Source organism: Papio anubis, chromosome 4 (genome assembly GCF_008728515.1).
Source record: "Papio anubis isolate 15944 chromosome 4, Panubis1.0, whole genome shotgun sequence".
Classification (NCBI taxonomy): Eukaryota; Metazoa; Chordata; class Mammalia; order Primates; family Cercopithecidae; genus Papio; species Papio anubis.
The window spans coordinates 101,784,776-101,805,697 of NC_044979.1; the positions used below are offsets into that span (position 1 = coordinate 101,784,776).

General features: G+C 36.3%; 1 protein-coding gene across 3 annotated transcripts in view; it reads right to left on the reverse strand.

Moving 5' to 3' along the window:
- The window catches only part of LOC116274526 (calcium/calmodulin-dependent 3',5'-cyclic nucleotide phosphodiesterase 1C-like), a 59,232-nt gene extending 47,284 nt beyond the window's left edge, over positions 1 to 11,948 (reverse strand). For all 3 annotated transcript variants that reach the window (XR_004183246.1, XR_004183245.1, XM_031665348.1), the window contains exon 1: positions 9,842 to 11,948. Coding sequence is in view for 1 of the 3 variants with exons in the window: in XM_031665348.1 (XP_031521208.1) it covers positions 9,842 to 9,980 (139 nt within the window). In the remaining 2 variants the exon portion in view is untranslated. The remainder of the gene's footprint in view (positions 1 to 9,841) is intronic.
- Between the last annotated feature and the right edge of the window lie 8,974 nt (positions 11,949 to 20,922).

The following is a 20,922-nucleotide window of genomic DNA, read 5'->3' on the forward strand; positions in this document are numbered from 1 at the left end:
AGCCTCTTTTTCTAATCATCACATATCCCCTAAGCTTCCAGATGAAAGAATTTTGTGTTTCCCAAATGAGACCATTCTTACATAAATAATAAAATGATGAATGGCAAAGTAAATTTCACTAAAAAGTCCTATGTCAAGAATTCTCAAAATGCCAAACATTTTCTATTACGTGTAGTGACGCAACATAAACTAGGGTAGAAGTTTGAACAAAAATGGTCACTAAGACCACCATCCTCTAAGAATGGTAAATCCATTAGAATTTTGTCAAAAATCACATCAACAGTTCCTTAGAAATAGATCTTTCAGCAATTGGGAAAAATATTAAAGGAATTACAAAATTCTCCATAACCTCTTCTACATCTAGCGGGTATAAGATTAATTCAAATATGAGTGTGCTGAAGACAAGTAAGTGTGTTCAAGTGTTGCTATGGCTCTGCATGGACCAATGCATAGCCAGTGTCAACAAGTGATAACACGAAGCCCTATAAGAAGAAATAGCAGAGATTGGAAAACTAAGGTGATAAAATGAAACATCAACCAAAAGGAAAGTTTTGAGGTATCTAAAATAGGGCAGTTCTTTATTCTGGCATATAAAGACAGTCCAAAACCATCATCCTAAGTAGTATGGGGACATTGTTTTTGGAAAAAAGAATAATGTGAGTATGATTCCTTGAGATGAGAAAACTGAAACACAGGTGTCCATGTCAATAAGAAAACTGACGATGCCCTCAGGGTCCGTATAACCAGTGAATGCACACCTCCTGAATAATGGTCATGTGACAAAGCATTTATTGTTTCTCAAATCTCTGGAAATGAACCTAAGACAGAAACAATCTCTAGTAAAGACATACATGTGTCTCAGTTCTACCCACAGCCTGCTGTCTGACTCTTTTCTCCCCAGATCTGCAAAGCAGGGCACACCTCCACATCTGTACAGGCCCCCTCTATCTTTCACCACCAGCTTCATTGAAGAGCAGGTCATGATGCCTCACCCTATAGGCAACTAACAAACATTTTAAAAAATATGAACATGATGAAAATTAAGTACAACTCAAGTGTAAAGTTGCACCCTTCTGCTGTTTTTATTAATGGCTTGGCAAACCAATTCAAACAGAACAAAAGATATCTTAAAAGCTCAGAGTCCTCTATTCCAAATTTATTTATGTACTCTATTTCAAACTAACTTGTTAGGAATCATCTATTTTTTAAAAATTAGGAAAAAAAAAACAGAAAAAACACATACATTTCTTCAGGTGACCCCTCTGAGCCATGTAGCAAGTCAAGGTCATGAGACAACAGCCTTGTGAAGAATTATATAATTTAGATATGATTAGAGGCAAATTCCTATAATGTACACAACAACCCTTTTGATCACAGTTATTTGTTCTAGCAAACTAACAAGAATACTGGCTACATTGCCTCCTCCATTGTTTCTGTACTAAGATCCTAAATAGGAGAATATGAGTATCTTGAGAAATATTCAGAAAGAATGGTTGTAAGAAATACAATTTCCTTACTGAGAAAACAAACTGACAAAGCTGTGTCCTGACAGCCACAGTGAAATGCAAAGCTAAGAAATTATTATGTGGACGTAATATACATATCCTCTCATATAAGCTTTATTTTAATAGGTTTTAAATTTGGCTTTTAATTTTCACATCCCTAATGATGTCAAGGATCTTTTAATGTGCTTATTTGCTACTTGTATATCTTCTCTAGTGAAATGTTTGTTCAATTTTTTTGTATGTTTTTAATTGGGTTGTTTTCTTATTATTTAATACTGAGTATCTATATTTAATGAATCAGTTGTTTAACAAATATATGCTTTGCAAATATCCTCCCAGAATGTGAATTGCCTTTTTACTCTCCAAATAGAGGCTTTTGAAGAAAAGAAGTTTAAAATTTTGATAAAGCATAATTTATCAATTTGTTTCTTATGGTTTGTACTTTTGTGGTCATGCCTAAGAAATCTTTGCTTAACCCAAGATCAAAAAGAGTTTCTCTTACATTTTCTTAACTAGAAACTGATAGTTTTACAATTTACATTTAGGTTTATGGTAAATTTTGAGATGATGCTTGTATATGATGTAAAGTATAGTTAGAAATTCATTATTTTGCATACAATATTCAAGCATTTCATCACCAGTTGTTGATGACTATCATTTTCCTTTGGAATTTTCTTTGCCCTTTATTAAAAATAAATTGTCCATACACATGTAGATATATTTTTGGACTATCTAAGCTATTCTGTTGACTTCTTTGTCTGTGTTGATGCCAATACCATGCTGCCTTAATTACCGTAGCTTTATAATAAGTCTTGTAATCAAACCTTCTGTGTAGTCCTCCAACTTTTTCCTTTTTCAAAGTTGCCTTGCCTATTCTGGATGCTTTGTATTTCTATATGAATTTTAGAATCATCTTGTCAATTTCTACCAAAAAAAAGCATACTAGGATTTTAATTGAGATTGTAATGAACCTATAGATCAACATGGGAAGAACTTACATGTCACCTGTCTCTGGAAAATCCCCAAATATTTGGAAATTAAACATTACACTTCTAAATAACTCTTAGGTCAATGTAGATTCCAAGTGGAAATTAGAAAGTATTTTGAGCTGAATGTGAATGAAAATGCAGCGTATCAGAGTTTGGATCATGATGCTAACACAGTACTTAAGAAAATCTATATCACAAAATGCCTATATCAAAAAAAGAAAAAAAATCTCAAATCAGTAACCATGACTTTCACCTTAAGAAACTATAAGAATAAGACAAAGTAAACCCACTAGCAAGTAGAAGAAAGGAAATAATAAAGATTGATATTAACAATATAGAAAACAGAAAAACAATAGAAAATATCAATGGTGATGATTGATAAAATATATTAACCTCTAGCCATACAGATCAGGGAAAAAGAGAGAAAACACAAACTACACATATCAAAAATGAGAGTGATAACATTATTAAAACTTCTAAAGATATTAAAAGAATAATAACATAATACGAACATCCTTTCAATTTAATTCTATTGTGGTCCGTGAACATATTTGTTTGCCTTGAATCCTTTTGAATTTATTGGGACAAATTTATTCTTCCAGAATATAGTCTATCTTTCTAAATATTCTGTATGCGCTTGAAAAGGATGCGTATTCCTCTATGGTTGGGCATTCTAGGAATGTCAATTATGTCAAGTTGATTGACAGTGTTGTACAAGTCTTTGTTTCCTTGCTGATTTTCATATCTATTTAGTCTATTAATTATTGAGAAAGACATATTAATGTCTCCAAATAAATTGTGAATTAAAAATGTTTTTGCAGTTTGTTTCAAGTATTTGGTGTAGAAATGTAAAAAATGATTATATTATCTTGATAAATGGACAACATTATCATTATAAAATGAACTTCTTTATTGTTGAAACTTATTTATTCCTGTCTTTGTTCTAATATCTACTTTGTCATATATTAATATAGCCACTCGGGCTTTCTTTTGATTAGTGTTAAGACAGTATCCCAATTTACAACCTTTTACTTTTGTGCTATTTGTGTCCTTTTTTGATTGTTTTTGTTTTTATTTGTATATGTTTATGTGGTATACGTGTAATTTTGTTGCATTAATATATTTGATAGTGGTGAAGTCAGGAATTTTATATTTGTGTCTTTTTGTATAAAGGCATAATATATTTGAATATTACAATCTCACAAATCTCTGCCTTTTAATTAAGGTGTTTAAGTCATTTATATTTAATGTGATAACTGATTTGCTTTGTTTTAATTCTATAGTCTTCCTATTTGTTTTCTATTTGTCTCACCTGTTCTTTGTTCCCTTCTTACTGTTTTTCTACCTTGTTTTGGATTAATTATTTTAGGATTCCATTTTATCTGTTGTTGGCTAATCAGCTATATATCTTTCTTTTGTTGTTTTAGTGATTGCATTAGAGTTTATAATATATATTCTCTTAATTTACCTCAATCTATCTTCCAGTGATTTTTATAACACCTCATGCATGATACTGAACCTTACAATAGATATCCCATTTCTGTCCTACTGGACTTTTTGCTACTGTAGTCATACATTTTATTTTTGTATATGTTATAAACTAAACAGTACATTTATATTATTTTGTTTGCCTAGTCAATTATCATTAAGATAAATTAGAAAAATCATATATATTTATCCATGTAGTTGCCATTTTTAATGCTCTTCATTCTTTTGTACAGATCCATATTTTCATATAGCATAATTATCCTTCTGCCTTTCCTTAAAATTTCTTGCATGGTGGGTCTACTGGTGATGAATTCATTAAGCTTTTGTATGTCTAATGAAAACTTCTTAATTACATCTTGGTTTCTGAAAAACATTTTTTGCTAGGCACAGAATTCTTTGTTGACTTTTTTTCCTTTCATTAATTTAAAAATTTAGCTCTGTTGTCTTCTCATTTGCATTGTTCCTCACAAGAAATCTACTGTCATCCTTACGTTTGTTTATCTGTACATATGTGTAATTTTTCTCTGGCAGTTTTTAAATTTTTCTCTTCATCACTGGTTTTGAGCAATCTGATTATAGTATGCTTATGTATAATTTTCCTTATATTCCCTGTGCTTGAAATGTGTTGAGCTTCTTGAATCTGTGGATTTATAGTTTTCATCATCTGGCAAAATTATAGCCCCTGGTTTTTCAAATATTTTTCCTCCTCTCTCCTCTACCTGGGGATTCCAAATACACATTTATTAGGCTACTTGAAGGTGTCCTACAATTCTGTTTTTATTCTTTTTTTCTATTTCCTTTTGGGTAGTTTCTATTGCTATCGTTTTGCTACTCTTTTCCTCTCCAAAGTCTAATTCCACCCACTTTATTTACCATTAATCTCATCTAATGTTATTCTGTCAATACCATCTATTGCATTTCTCATATCAGATATTGTAGTTTTCATATTTAGAAGTTTGATTTTAGTCTTTAAAAAAAATCTTCCATATCTCTACTTCTGAACATATGGGCTACACTTATAGGAACTGCTTTTATGTATTTGTCTGCTAATTCTAACATCTGCTTCAGTTCTGGGTTGGTTTCAATTGGTTGGGCTTTTTCTTTATTGTGGGTAGTGTTGCTTTGCATGCCTGGTAATTTTTTATTGGATGCCAAACATTGTGAATTTCACCTTGTTGGGTGCTCGATATTTTTGTACTCTCTATATATATCCTTGAGTTTTATTCTGGGATGCAGTTAAATTACTTGGAGACACTTTGATCCCTTTTATGTCTTGCTTTTAAGATTGATAGATAGAACCAGAGCAGCATATAGGCTACAGCTAATTATTCCCCATGACTAAAGCAAGACAAATATGAGTCTTTTACCTAATTTTCTTTAAATAATGAATATTTAAATCTGGCTAGTGGGAACAGACACTTTTCCCTGACTTCTGTGAACATCAGGACTATTCCCTCTAATCCTCTTGGATGGTTCTGTTCTGGCCTCAGGTAGTTTCCTCATTGCATGGTTGCTCAGTGTAGTAGTTTCCCTTTACACACAGAGGATATTTTCTAAGACTCCCAGTGGATACCTAAAACCTCAGATAGTACTGAACCCTATATGTATTACATATACATTTCTTTTTTCTTCTTCACAATTTCACTGATAGAATATTTCATTCTTAGTATAGATCTTAACAGCCTCAGCATAAATTTTTTTTTCTTTCCTTATTAAGTCAAGAACTTTCATCTTTTTACTTAAAGGAAGTACTTTGTGGTTTCTCTTTGGCATATCTGAATTGCCAAAATCTCCATTTTTATGCTTTGGAGCCATTGTTAAGTAATATAAAGGTACTTAATTGCAAGCACTGTGATACTTCAACAGTCAATCTGATAAACAAGACAGCTACTAAGTGACAGCAGGGTGACAAGTACAGCCAGTAGAGTGTGGATAATGCTGGCCAAAGAGATTATTCACATCGTAGGTGGAATAGAGCAGTGATATGGTTGCCTGTGTTCCCACCCAAATCTCATTTTGAATCAGAGCTCCCATAACTCCCACGTGTCATGGGAGGGACCCGTTGGGAGGCAATTGCATTATAGGGGTGAGTTTTTCTCATGATAGTAAATAAGTCTTACGAGATATAATGATTTTATAACGGGCAGTTCCCCTGCACACGCTTTCTTGTCTGCCACCATGTAAGATGTGTCTTTGCTCCTCCTTTGCCTTCCACCATGACTGTGAGGCCTCCTCAACCATGTGGAACCACGTGAGTCCATTAAACTTCTCTTTCCTTTATAAATTGCCTGCTTTGGGGTATGTCTTTATTAGCAGCCTGAGAATGGACTAATACAAGCAGGATGGCATGAGATTTCACCACATTCTCAAAATGGTGTGCAATTTAAAACTTATAATTGTTGATTTCTGGAATTTTCCACTTAATATTTTCAGACCACAGTTGGCTATGGGTAATTGAAACCACAGAAAGTGAAACTTTAGTAGTACTGTACTCTTACATTTTTCAGATCTCTGGAGTTTAACTCTCTGTAATCCTCTTCTCTCCAGTATTTTATTCTGTTAACTAAAGCCATCTTGGTCTCCCTGGATTTTTATCCAAATTCTCAACTCAGAGAGTCAATGAGATGTGCTTATGTCACTCCTCTCTATGCTGCCTGGAAGTCCTCTCAAGGCAGTAAGCTGAGACACTTGTAGGGCTCATTTCATTTATTTCCTGGCTCTCAAAGATCACTGTTCTCCATTTCCTGATGTCTGTTATCTTAAAAAGCACTCTTCCACATATGTTGTCTGGGGTTTTAGGTTGTTTCAGGTGGAAGGGTAAATCCAGTTCTTGTTACTTCTCTGGCAAAAGCAGACATTCATAGACTGTCTTTTGACGACCCTTTCCACTCTTCATAACTCACTTTTCAGTTTCATGAGACCATCCATAAACATTCCAGTTTCCAGAATATTCAATGAAGGAGAAACTCCTGCTGAATTCCCTCCCTAAGACCTGGTTCATAACCATGCAGGGCCTAATCATTATCTGTTATTTGAGAGGCACAAAAGATGGCTATCTCTTATTTCTCTGTTAATGTGATCAAGTAAAGTTAAGGGCAAGTTTGTATTTCAGTATAGCTATACTAAATTATAGCAACTCCATGAGGTTACGCTATTACAAACATGGCTAAAAATGCACTGAAAAGAATACATTTGTGTGGCACCCCATCAGTCTTCCAATGCCAATGGAAAAGTTTAAGCATGATTAGAATCTTGGCTCAGAGACCTAGATCTTTTTATGTCAATACATTTCTCCCTAGGGGTAAGTAAGGTACTTTCAAAGGACATCCATTCTTTGAAGTCAGTTAGAAAATTACTGCTGCAAGGTACTAAATAGTACTGCAGTAGACTTACAGAGATAATGTACAGCTGCAATGTGTTCATTATGCCAGGATGTAATTTACCTTTCAGCACATACTGCTTCCCTCTGTGCACGCCCTGGCTCATGGGAGTTTGGGAATAACCAATTGTGATCCAGTTTCCACTGGGTTTCTCTCTCAATGTTCACACTGGGCATGAATTGTACCCAGATACTCCCTCTCAAATATTAAAGAGAACTAGTCACCAGTGGTTCCCACGGATTGGTCTAGGGGTAGGGACATTAAAAATTGTTAAATTGACTCCCACTCATTATCAGACATCATAGGATCCAAAAAGAAATGTTCAAAAATGTATCTGGTTATTTCCACATAGTTTAAAAAACAATCAATATATTTACTGATCTACATATTTCCTTTTTAAATTTTTCTGAGGTAGAGAGCTTTAATGACCAAAAAGAAAAGGGTAGGTGGGACTCATCAACTGTTTTCTACTTCCTGCCAGCAAGAATTAGCTTTAGTCCTGTTAAAGGTTTTGGACTAAAATAGTGCAACTCAGTGAAACTCAGTGCTCTAAGTTCTATTGATACCAAAGCAGTAATTATGTCATATTAGTCCATCAATCAATATAAAATGCAAAGTTGTTCATGATTATGTTTGTGTGCAAACTTCCAAGTATACAGACATACCAGGACCTACTTGAGGAAGTGGAAGAACAGGCTATGGAGGAAACAGAGATAGACATTAAAAAATGTCTCTTTTATTTATTGCAGTCTGCTTACTGCCCCATGAGATCAAGAATCCTGCTCATTAAACAGTCAAACTTTACACTTATTTGCACAATAGAACATAAAATATATTTTATCACTCCCCCCCTTCCCCCCCAAAAAAACAGTTTAATTCTTTTAAATACTTGGGTATGATTCAGTTAAAAAGGGCACAGTTAAAAAGGCTTTATGAAGATGATAAAATGTAATCCACAACGCCCATATGACATCATTATAGTAGATGTTTGTACCACAATGTATAAATGTAACAAGATTCAAAATTGCATATGAAAAATTTGGGACTTGATTTATTCTGGGCTTTTATGCTATAGAAATTTAACAGGAAGCTGTGGGCCAATAGTTGGATACAGGATGGAGAAAGTGTCTGGGTTCTGGGTTTGAAGTTGATACCGTTCCTCCACCGTACATTTTCTGGCTTTGGATGCCTTGATTTACTATTGATGGCTGGCAAAGAGCTTCTGGTATTTAAACAAATAGAGTCTGTACTTACCTATAATAGAGTCTGGCTCAAAGACTGCCATTCTAAATTCTATTTTATTCTGTGTAATTTACTTCTTAGTCACAATTATTCAAGAAGGGTACACTCATTAGATAAGTGATTTCCATTTGCATAAGCACATTGGTTAAAAAAAAATTGCAAGTATGTGTTCCCAGGTATTATGTAATAAGACACCTGGAGTTAATTATTTGCATTGTCTTTTTAGAAAAAGTTTGAGAACTGTTTTCATGCATGCAAGCAAAAACAGCATGTCATAATGGCTTAGGGCAGAAAGCTAAAGGGGCTGCTTCCTTTATAATAGATGTGCAAAGAGTTATGCTCCAATTTCTTCTTACTCTTCCACCTGGTTACCCAGCATTTGTTCTTCAAAGGTATTCTAACCAAATGATTCACAGAAGAGTTTAGCATCAAATAGGATGTCTCCAGGGAGGTAAGATTTAGAGAGTCTGGGATGCTATCAAAAACCACTCTGTGGAAACTTTCATTTTTTGCTTAATATAATGTCTGTGTATGAGGGGATAAATAGTAATGAACCTGTGTGATAGCTGAAACAATGAAGTTTATGTAAAAGGCCAGGGCAGGTGTCTCAATCTTACAGTTCAAAGTGTGAAAGGTAATATAATTTGAACTTTAAGGTTTTAGAAAGAGTGAAATGTTATTTATGCTTGCGTTTTGCATTGTCATTGCCTTTAGGACTTGTTCTTGCTGGCAAAACTGTCTTTTACAACCATATATACTGCCTCCCAACATTAGCACTATACAGACCCGTTTTTGTTTTTGTTTTAAGTAAAAATAAGAACTAGTTCAAGGGAAAAAAGTGAAAACATAAAACATGAAACATTTCTTATTTATGCTGCATAATTCCCCATCAAAAACGTATAAATACATTAACAGTATATGATACTCCATTCTAGCTGTCTGATCAGCAAGTCCAAAATAAACTTTTTATAATGTTTAAGATGAAAAATGGCAAGTAGGAAAAGAAAGAGTATAGAAAACATTTGTGATGGAGGAAGTGTGGTGAAGGGGAAGATATACAGCAATAATTTATAAATTATTGATAAAGGTATAATAGTACCCTTTAAATATAGTGAAGGGTTTTTTCAGGATATAAGAATACATTCACAACCACTATTTCAATTTTGGGTATGATTCTAACAAGCTTACATTAAACTGCACATTTTATGGAAAGATGTAATGAGAATAATACGCTTACCATCTGTTTTCTTTGAATCATTTCCGATGTTAGAGTGATCCTTCTTGTCTGTCTTATTTTTACCATCTTTCAAGTCACCTGAAAGTAATAAACATGACAAACAGTACATGTATACAGCTGAGGGGGGTGTTATAAGCATCTTTAAACCTGTCAAGGTTTTAAAAAGTACAGCATAATTTTATAGTCACGAGAGTGTATGTGTCTGAGTGTAAATATCTTTTGTAATCACGTTAGGTCCTGGAAATTGGATTGTGATGCAGAAATTGAGACTGAAAGTTCTTGTTAAACAGAGTTGTAGTTATGTGTTTATCTTCTAACAGAAGCAGTTAAAATGTACTGTTAGGCTGTGGAGTGAGGAGAAACCCGAGCTAACTGTAAGTTCTACCAATTAATAGCTATTTAACTTCTCTGTGCTTCAGTTTTCTTATCTGCAAAATGGGTATGTTAACACCTATCTTATAGGCATATTGGATAAATTAGAAGGCATATCACTCAATACAGTTGTTATTATTCTACAACAGAGCTACAAATGGTATTTTAATAAAAGATCTTGTCAAAGTGTATGTTTGTAAAAGTTGTAAAACGCTATCCTTAGAAAGAACATGTGTCAGAAATGTATTTAACCCACTTATGAGGGAATAGTAAGAAGGTTCCAAGAATACTGGAGCTGGGTATTGATGAGTATTTTAGAAACATGTGAAAATACATTTGCTAGGTTAGAGACAAAACTGGTTATATCCTACAGGGCAATAAAACCATAACTTTTGGGGTTATCTTCTCTCTCAGTCAAAAATCTATAAATTAGCATATAACTTCACAGTACCTAGGCTTGAATCAAATAGTAAATAAAGTTAAACACAGTCATGTTCTTCAAGAGCATCAGTCAGCAAATTAAGGCCCCTGGGTCAATGATGCCCACCACCGATTATGGCAAATAAAGTTTTCTTGAAACATGGCCACACTTATTCATTTACATATTGTCTTTGGCTGCTCTCATGCTGCAATAGCTGAACTGAATAGTTGCCAAGAGACAGGCAAAGCCAGAAATATTTTCTATTTGGTCCTTTACACTAAAACAGTGCTGTACCCCTATCTAAAATAATTTAATAATCCCTGGGCATGTGTGTTCAACAATATGCTAGTATGACATGGAAAGGTCGGGGACCTCTTCCCCCAGCCTCATTTTCAAGTGTTGGATATCTTCGTACCAGTCTTAATAATGGAAGCTTTCTTTTTAGCCTGGATAAAACCAAGAATACATTCTCACTCAAATACTGGTACTTACTGAAGTCAAAAGATCCTAATAATAATTGGAGTGAGCTGGGCCTCCAAGGAGTGTGTATGAGGGACAGGATTTACTCTTGTTTACTTTATTTGTGCCAGGCAGTGTGCTAAATGCTTTGCATGCATCATTTTATTAAATCTTCTAATAGCTCCATTATGAAGGTACTATCATTGAAAGTAGACAGCTTCATCAAAGATTCATTCGCTAAATGTCCTATTTGTTAAATTTGCTGAATAAACCACTTACCAAATGATTGAGGATGTTTTCCAAATTTGAGTTTTTTTCTTGAGGTTCCTGCAGCCAGTTGCACAGACACAGGCCATTCCATCTATGTCAAGGGGTATGGACTGCTGACTCACACGTTTCGTACCCCACCCTGAACTCACATCTGCCCCAACTTTGCACCTGGATCTCCCTCTTGCAGCAAAACTACCAGGCCCTCAGCTATAGTATTTGCAACTTCTCTATGAAGCTCAAGTTTTAGATTTCAGACTTCTGTTTACTGTTTCCATTTCTAAATGCCTTTGGCCTATGAATTTATAAAGAAATGATTATCTAATGATAGATTCAGGACCATTTGGGGCTGTGATATATTCTACAAACCACATACTTTCAATGGAATTTGACAAATACTAAGCTAAGCTAGAAGTCAATAAATTTTCCAGGTTCCCTCTCATTCTTAATTCTGAAATGGGATGGACTGTGATATGGTTTGGCTGTGGCCCCACCAAAATCTAATCTTTAATTGTACCTCCCATAATTCCCATGTGTTGTGGGAAGAACCCAGTGGAAGATACTTGAATCATGGGGGCAGTTTCCCCCATACTGTTCTTGTGGTAATGAATAAGTCTCACGAGATCTGATGGCTTTATAGGGGAAAACCCCTTTTGCTTGGTTCTCATTCTTTCTTGCCACCACCATGTAAGACGTGCCTTTCACTTTCCACCATGATTGTGAAGCCTCCCCAGCCACATGGACCTGTGAGTCCATTAAGCCTCTTTTTCTTTATAAATGACCCAGTCTTGGGTATGTCTTTATCAGCACTGTGAAAACAGACTAATACAGACTGGCTGGAAGAATTGAGGAGCAGGGGAGTCTACTCTGGCCAGGATCCAAACCGGAGGATTTTAAGTAGAGGAGATGGTCATCACCTCTTCCACCACCAAAAGAGAAGAAATCCTTTAGAGGTCCCACGAAACCGTCCAAATACTGGCTTTTCCCTATTTTAAGGAAGCCAGAGATGTACTCAAGCATCTTGAGCCCTGTAGTCAAACTAGTTCCTTCTAGTTCTTTCTTCCCTCAGCGAGCCTCCACACTCTTAATGCATGCTTTTTAAGCCTTCTGGGTTGCTCTGAACTGGAGCTTTACCCACAGCTACAGCAACACCAGGATGTCTTCTGGAAGTCATGGAGACGGTTACCTTTGCTGGTTGCTAACCAGCAGCCCATGATGGTCCCTGTTCTCATCCAGGGATGGGGAGGCTGTGGGAGGAAGTCACCTCAACAAGAACAAAGATTAGAAGATTCTGTCACTGCCAATGGGTGTCCAAACCTTGAGAACCTCCTCCCTCACCAACATCCTTCAGCTCTAACTTGGAAGATATCCTGGGCACCCCACAAAGAAGGGGGCTGGTACAGTGACACATGCTTGTTTGATGATGTTGCCTGAGCAAAACCCATTAGGTAATTTCCCATGGGTTGTATCTGGAGCAATGACTGATGTGAGTTGTTACTCAATAAACAAGGGGAAGTGAAAAGACTTTCTGTGCAGTTATAAATCATTTTAATTAGGCTGCTGTAATACAGTCCTGAACCACCATTAGCCTTTCTTATTATTGCTCTAAACTGATTTCTTTTCCCACCTCTCATTTACAGCTTACTTTTTAAGGGAAATGGTAGACTATTGCTTATTTCAGGAAATACGCACACTTGTGAAATCAAGCCAGCCTCGTTGACTCAGGTTCCTGTTTTGTTTCTTTCAGGCTTTCCCCTTAACCAACTTCAAAATGAATTATTATTTCCACATCTGCCCTCTCTGGGTCTTTGTTTCCCTATGGTAGAATTCATATTTTTCCTTGTGACTGGCTTATTTGCATTTATTGGTTTCTCCCACTGACTAGACCTGGGGTTGGCAAACTATGGCCCATGGGTCAAACCTGGTCCCGCTGCCTGGTTTTTTATGACCCACAAACTAAGAATGGCTTTTACATTTTTAAGTGGTTAAAACAAGACAAAAATTTTATAACATATGATATTACATAGAATTCAAACTTTAATTTCTATAAAGTTTTATTGGAAAACAGGCTAACTCATTTGTTTGCATATTATTTGTGGCTGCTTTAAAATGGCAATGTTGAGTAGTCGCAATAGAGACCTTACCTCCTGCAAAGCCTAAAATACTTACTATCTTGTCCCTTATAGAAAAAGCATGCCATTCCCTGGAATAAGTATATTGTAAATCTCTTATAAACAGCAGTTAAGTTTCCACATTTCTCTGATTGTCCCTCTCCCTGAAGGCACCAAACTACAGGTACATGCTGCTTACAGAACAGAGCATTGGGACTCACGCAGATCAGAGTTTAACCTGAGATCTCTACTTAATGGTTGCTTGACTTTACACAAGTGATTTCACTTATCTGAGTCTCAATGTTCCCACCCACAACGTGGGAATGAGTGTTTCTACCTCACAGAGTTGTTAGAACTTTTACATGATTTAATGTAGATAGAATCTCAAGTAAAATGTCTGACACATGTTAAGCATTCAATAAAATGGTAGTATCATTGTTATTGCTTTTACTAAGGGAAAGACATTTCTTTTTTTTTTTTTTTTATACTTTAAGTTCTAGGATACATGTGCATAATGTGCAGGTTTGTTACATATGTATACTTGTGCCATGTTGGTGTGCTGCACCCATCAACTCGTCATTTACATCAGGTATAACTCCCAATGCAATCCCTCCCCCCTCCCCCCTCCCCATGATAGGCCCCGGTGTGTGATGTTCCCCTTCCTGAGTCCAGGTGATCTCATTGTTCAGTTCCCACCTATGAGTGAGAACATGCGGTGTTTGGTTTTCTGTTCTTGCAATAGTTTGCTGAGAATTATGGTTTCCAGCTGCATCCATGTCCCTACAAAGGACACAATCTCATCCTTTTTTATGGCTGCATAGTATTCCATGGTGTATATGTGCCACATTTTCTTAATCCAGTCTGTTACTGATGGACATTTGGGTTGATTCTAAGTCTTTGCTATTGTGAATAGTGCCGCAATGAACATACGTGTGCATGTGTCTTTATAGCAGCATGATTTATAATCCTTTGGGTATATACCCAGTAATGGGATGGCTGGGTCATATGGTATTTCTAGTTCTAGATCCTTGAGGAATTGCCATACTGTTTTCCATAATGGTTTAACTAGTTTAGAGTCCCACCAACAGTGTAAAAGTGTTCCTATTTCTCCACATCCTCTCCAGCACCTGTTGTTTCCTGACTTTTTAATGATTGCCATTCTAACTGGTGTGAGATGGTATCTCACTGTGGTTTTGATTTGCATTTCTCTGATGGCCAGTGATGATGAGCATTTTTTCATGTGTCTGTTGGCTGTACGCATGTCTTCTTTTGAGAAATGTCTGTTCATATCCCTTGCCCACTTTTCGATAGGGTTGTTTGTTTTTTTCTTGTAAATTTGTTTGAGTTCTTTGTAGGTTCTGGATATTAGCCCTTTGTCAGATGAGTAGATTGCAAAAATTTTCTCCCATTCTGCAGGTTGCCTGTTCACTCTGATGGTAGTTTCTTTTGCTGTGCAGAAGCTCTTTAGTTTAAATAAATCTCATTTGTCAATTTTAGCTTTTGCTGCCGTTGCTTTTGGTGTTTTAGACATGAAGTCCTTGCCCATGCCTATGTCCTGAATGGTATTTCCTAGGTTTTCTTCTAGGGTTTTTATGGTATTAGGTCTAACATTTAAGTCTGTAACCCATCTTGAATTAATTTTCATATAAGGAGTAAGGAAAGGATCCAGTTTCAGCTTTCTACTTATGGCTAGCCAATGAACTTCCATTCACAATTGCTTCAAAGAGAATAAAATGCCTAGGAATCCAACTTACAAGGGATATAAAGGACCTCTTCAAGGAGAACTACAAACCACTGCTCAGTGAAATAAAAGAGGACACATACAAATGGAAAAACATACCATGCTCATGGATAGGAAGAATCAATATCGTGAAAATGGCCATACTGCCCAAGGTAATTTATAGATTCAATGCCATCCCCATCAAGCTACCAATGAGTTTCTTCACAGAATTGGAAAAAACTGCTTTAAAGTTCATATGGAACCAAAAAAGAGCCTGCATTGCCAAGACAATCCTAAGTCAAAAGAACAAAGCTGGAGGCATCACGCTACCTGACTTCAAACTATACTACAAGGCTACAGTAACCAAAACAGCCTGGTACTGGTACCAAAACAGAGATATAGACCAATGGAACAGAACAGAGTCCTCAGAAATAATACCACACATCTACAGCCATCTGATCTTTGACAAACCTCAGAAAAACGAGAAATGGGGAAAGGATTCCCTATTTAATAAATGGTGCTGGGAAAATTGGCTAGTCATAAGTAGGAAGCAGAAACTGGATCCTTTCCTTACTCCTTATACAAAAATTAATTCAAGATGGATTAGAGACTTAAATGTTAGACCTAATACCATAAAAACCCTAGAAGAAAAGCTTATTTTTAAAACAGAGGTAATTGAATTCCCTTTGGAAAGCAGATATGCTTATGAATTGGAAAAAAAACAGTGCTAATAATAATGTAGAGGAATAAACTTCTACTGATGAATCCAACTTGAGTGATAACACCATACTGTATGACTCTATAGCTATAGCTTAAAATTATTCATACACTTTCCTCTTTATTGAAGAGGTCAACATTTTCAAAAGAGGGCAAAATTCTCTATTTACACAAAGGATTTTAAAAAATCACTCATTTTTTTCTTCCAGGACAGTTCAGAAAATTAAATATCATTCCTGCAGTAGGGGTTAAGATAACTCCAACTGATAAAGTCATGTAGTTGGCATGCAGAAGGAAGATAATGAATATCTGTTGAATAAATGAGAAGACTAATTTGGTTAGAAACACTCAAGTTCCTTTGGTCACTCAGACATTTATGACAGACAAACTAAAGAGAGCAATTAGGCAAGTAGCTGTTCACCAAACCCCTATTCTTCTCCTCCTACATTTCCTGTCTACACAGCTAGACTCCACTGCCTAGAATCACTGCCAGTTAGTGCTCAATAACAGAAGAAGAGAAGGATGCATTTTTACCACAGTTCAACAGTTCAGGCCTACAACACCTCTTATGCCTACTTCTCCATGTTTTCCCCGGTTTAGTGGTTTGATGTAGATAAGCACTTTGGAAGCCAGGTAGATGGCAGAGTGTGGTCTAAAGTCATTGCTTATCATAGAACCACCTGACAATCAAGAAACATGCGTCCTACACTTTACGTGAGTGAGTTCAAAACTTGCATTTATGTGTGTTGTTATACATTTGGGGGTAGCTATATGTAGGCAGCAAACCAGTCAAAAGAAACAAGGGCTCCATCTGTATTGGAAGTTCACAGAGAAGATGGCACTTGTCAATGCAAAAGCTTCCAAAGACATTTAGGTAATTTCTCAAGTGAGTCTTCTCAGAAAGAAAAAGGAAATGTTTGGGAAAGCAACAGAAGGATCAGGTTGAACAAAGTACAGCAATGTATATTCTTCTTTCCCAGAGGAGGAAGACACAAATATAACATATGAGAAAGGCATTGTGATGTTGGATTTAAGATAGCATAGTAAAGTTTTAGCTCTTTCAGAAATTATCACCTCAAAATGAGGAGGGTAAGAAAAAGAAATGCAATCACACATCCAAGTGAAAATCTGTAATCTCAAATCAAAACTATATGAGAAAGGGCTGCCAAATGCTGTAAATATCAAAGAGGAATGAGGCAAGATGCCAAGAGGCTAGGTAGAGAATAGACATTGAATTGCAAGAGGCCCTACAAAAGTAAGGAAAAAGTCAAGGCGCACACACACACACACCACTTCATAGGACCCTCATAATAAACCAAGGACAATTCTAGGTAGCTTGGAATACTACTGCTCTGATTGCCCTGTGGTACAAATCTGCAAATAGTTGGCCTGAAAAGAATACATTTCACTCAAAGATGGTAAATAATAATAATAAAGTGAAGAAGAAAAGACAGGAGGAAGAGAAGGGGCAGAAGGAAGAGTGCAAGGAGGAGGAGGACAAAGAGATGATGGAGAAGATGGAGGGGAAGAGGAAAAAGGTGAAGAAGAAGAGGAAGGAAGAGATTTAAAAAAAAAGAGAGCAAAGGGAAGAAAAGGAAGTATTATACCATCAGCAGCAAAAGCAGGAATAGAGAACTTCAAACAGCAGATGGAGAACACTCATCAGAAAAATGGTGCCACTATTAACAGAAAGAAGTTCCTGAAATTATCAAGAACAAGGGCTCAGGGGAATGAGACCTAGCAGAGCACAGGCAAGATATTGAAAAGAGAAGAAAACTAGAACTATCACATTAATGTAGATTGTGCTGGAAGCAGCTCAAAGGAGAACTGAATTACTAAAAATAAAAAGACCAGTGAAGGCACTATAAACAAAAAGAGATACAATAAAACAATCTGATAATTTCATAGAGAAAAAAGGAAAAACTCACCAACACGTGTAATAAATAAAAATGGGAAAAATACCATAGACACATTAAAAGAATTGTAAGAGATGTTTGCAAAATATAATATTGTACAGCAATACAAAGAAAATGAACCTCACAGTTTTTACAACATGATGTATTTACCAACGAGGTGAACTTGTACTTCTTTAAAGTCAATATTTCATCAAAAATACCCTGAGGCAGTGGCTTGGATTTTGTAAATTATGGTTATAAAATTGAAGACGTAACTTACTCTCTTAGCAAACCATGGAATGTGTGGTCCATCAGCACTGAGACTATGCCCTTATTTTAAAATGTAACCCAACTTTCCAAATGTAATTTTTAAAAACACTCTATAGTGCCACTGAGATTTCCCATTTGAATTGTCCAATTTAAAATCTATAGTTAAGAGTTGAGGCAACATTTCTCTTACATGTGCTACTTACTATAGCTTATGGCATCAAGGTTAAAATATTAAGTCAATGAAAATAATTTACTGAATTATAATTACAAAAAAATAGTTCCAGTGCAATGAGTTAACAGTTCCTTCCCAACAGGCAAGAAATTCAATATGGTTATTTTCATATTGCCTCCAGCACATTTTTATTTGAGTATGTATATGTGCAAACAAGGTTTCCTTTATGAGGAAAAAAATGTTCACATGTTTAAGTAATTCATTTTTACTTCCTCATAATTAGAAAAAGAATCACTGTAATACCTCAAACTTATATGAGTTAGCTATTATCTATCCTTTAGCCATGGACCAAATACTCCTAGCTGTAGAGGGTATGACATGGTTTGGCTGTGTTCCCCCACAAATCTCATCTTAAATTGTAGCTCCCATAATTCCCATGTGTTGTGGGAGGGAGCCGGTGGGAGATAATTGAATAATTGGGGGCAGTTTCCTCCATACTGTTTTCATGATAGTGAATAATTCTCATGAGATCTGATGGTTTTACAATGTGAAACCCCTTTCACTTGGTTCTCATTCTCTCTCTTTGCTGGCTGCCATGTAAGACATCCCTTTGTTTTTCCTTTGTCTTCCACCACAGTTGTGATGCTTCCCCAGCCATGTGGAACTGTGAGTCAATTAAACTTCTTTCCTTTATAAATTACCCAGTCTTGGGTATTCTTTATCAGCAGCATGAAAATGGACTAATACAGTAAATTGGTACTGGTAGAGTGTGGTGCTGCTGTAAAGATACCTGATATGTGAAAGCGACTTTGGAACTGGGTAACAGGTAGAGGTTGGAACAGTTTGGAAACTCAGAAGAAGATAAGAAAATGTGGGAACATTTGGAACTTCCTAGAGACTTGTTGAATGACTTTGAACAAAATGCTGATAATATGGACAATGACATCCAGGCTGAGGTGGTCTCAGGTGGAGATGAGGAACTAGTTGGGAACTGGAGTAAAGATGACTCTTGCTGTGTTTTAGCAAAGAGACTGGCAACATTTTACCCCTGCCCTACAGGTCTGTGGAACTTTGAACTTGAGGGAAATAACTTAGGATATCTGGCAGACCCAATTTCTAAGCAGCAAAACATTCAAGAGGTGACTTGGGTGCTGTTAAAAGCATTTGCTTTTATATAAGGAGTAAGGAAAGGATCCAGTTTCAGCTTTCTACTTACGGCTAGCCAATTTTTCCAGCACCATTTATTAAATAGGGAATCCTTTCCCCATTTCTTGTTTTTGTCAGGTTTGTCAAAGATCAGATGACTGTAGATGTGTGGTACTATTTCTGAGGGGTCTGTTCTGTTCCATTGGTCTATATCTCCATTTTGGTACCAGTACCATGCTGTTTTGGTTACTGTACCCTTGTAGTATAGTTTGAAGTCAGGTAGCGTGATGCCTCTAGCTTTGTTCTTTTGGCTTGGATCCTTTCCTTACTCCTTATACGAAAATTAATTCAAGATGGATTAGAGACTTAAATGTTAGACCTAAAACCATAAAAACCCTAGAAGAAAACCTAGGGAATACCATTCAGGACATAGGCATGGGCAAGGACTTCATGTCTAAAACACCAAAAGCAATGGCAACAAAAGCCAAAATTGACAAATGGGATCTAATTAAACTAAAGAGCTTCTGCACAGCAAAAGAAACTACCATCAGAGTGAACAGGCAACCTACAGAATGGGAGAAAATTTTTGCAATCTTCTCATCTGACAAAGGGCTAATAACCAGAACCTATAAAGAACTCAAACAAATTTACAAGAAAAAAACAAACAACCCCATCAAAAAGTGGGCAAAGGATATGAACAGACACTTCTCAAAAGAAGACATGCATACAGCCAACAGACACATGAAAAAATGCTCATCATCACTCACCATCAGAGAAATGCAAATCAAAACCACAATGAGATACCATCTCACACCAGTTAGAATGGCGATCATTAAAAAGTCAGGAAACAACAGGTACTAGAGAGGATGTGGAGAAATAGGAACACTTTTACACTGTTGGTGGGATTGTAAACTAGCTCAACCATTGTGGAAAACAGTATGGAGATTCCTCAAGGATCTAGAACTAGAAGTACCATATGACCCAGTCATCCCATTACTGGGTATATACCCAAAGGATTATAAATCATGCTGCTATAAAGACACATGCATACGTATGTTTATTGTGGCACTATTCACAATAGCAAAGACTTGGAATCAGCCCAAATGTCCATCGGTGACAGACTGGATTAAGAAAATGTGGCACATACACACCATGGAATACTATGCAGCCATAAAAAAGGATGAGTTTGTGTCCTTTGTAGGGACATGGATGCAGTTAGAAACCATCATTCTCAGCAAACTATCGCAAGAACAGAAAACCAAACACCTCATGTTCTCACTCATAGGTGGGAACTGAACAATGAGATCACTTGGACTCGGGAAAGGGAACATCATACACCAGGTCCTATCATGGGGAGGGGGAAGGGGGGAGGGATTGCATCGGGAGTTATACCTGATGTAAATGACGAGTTGATGGGTGCTGATGAGTTGATGGGTGCAGCACGCCAACATGGCACAAGTATACATATGTAATAAACCTGCACATTATGCACATGTACCCTAGAACCTAAAGTATAAAAAAAAATAAAAAA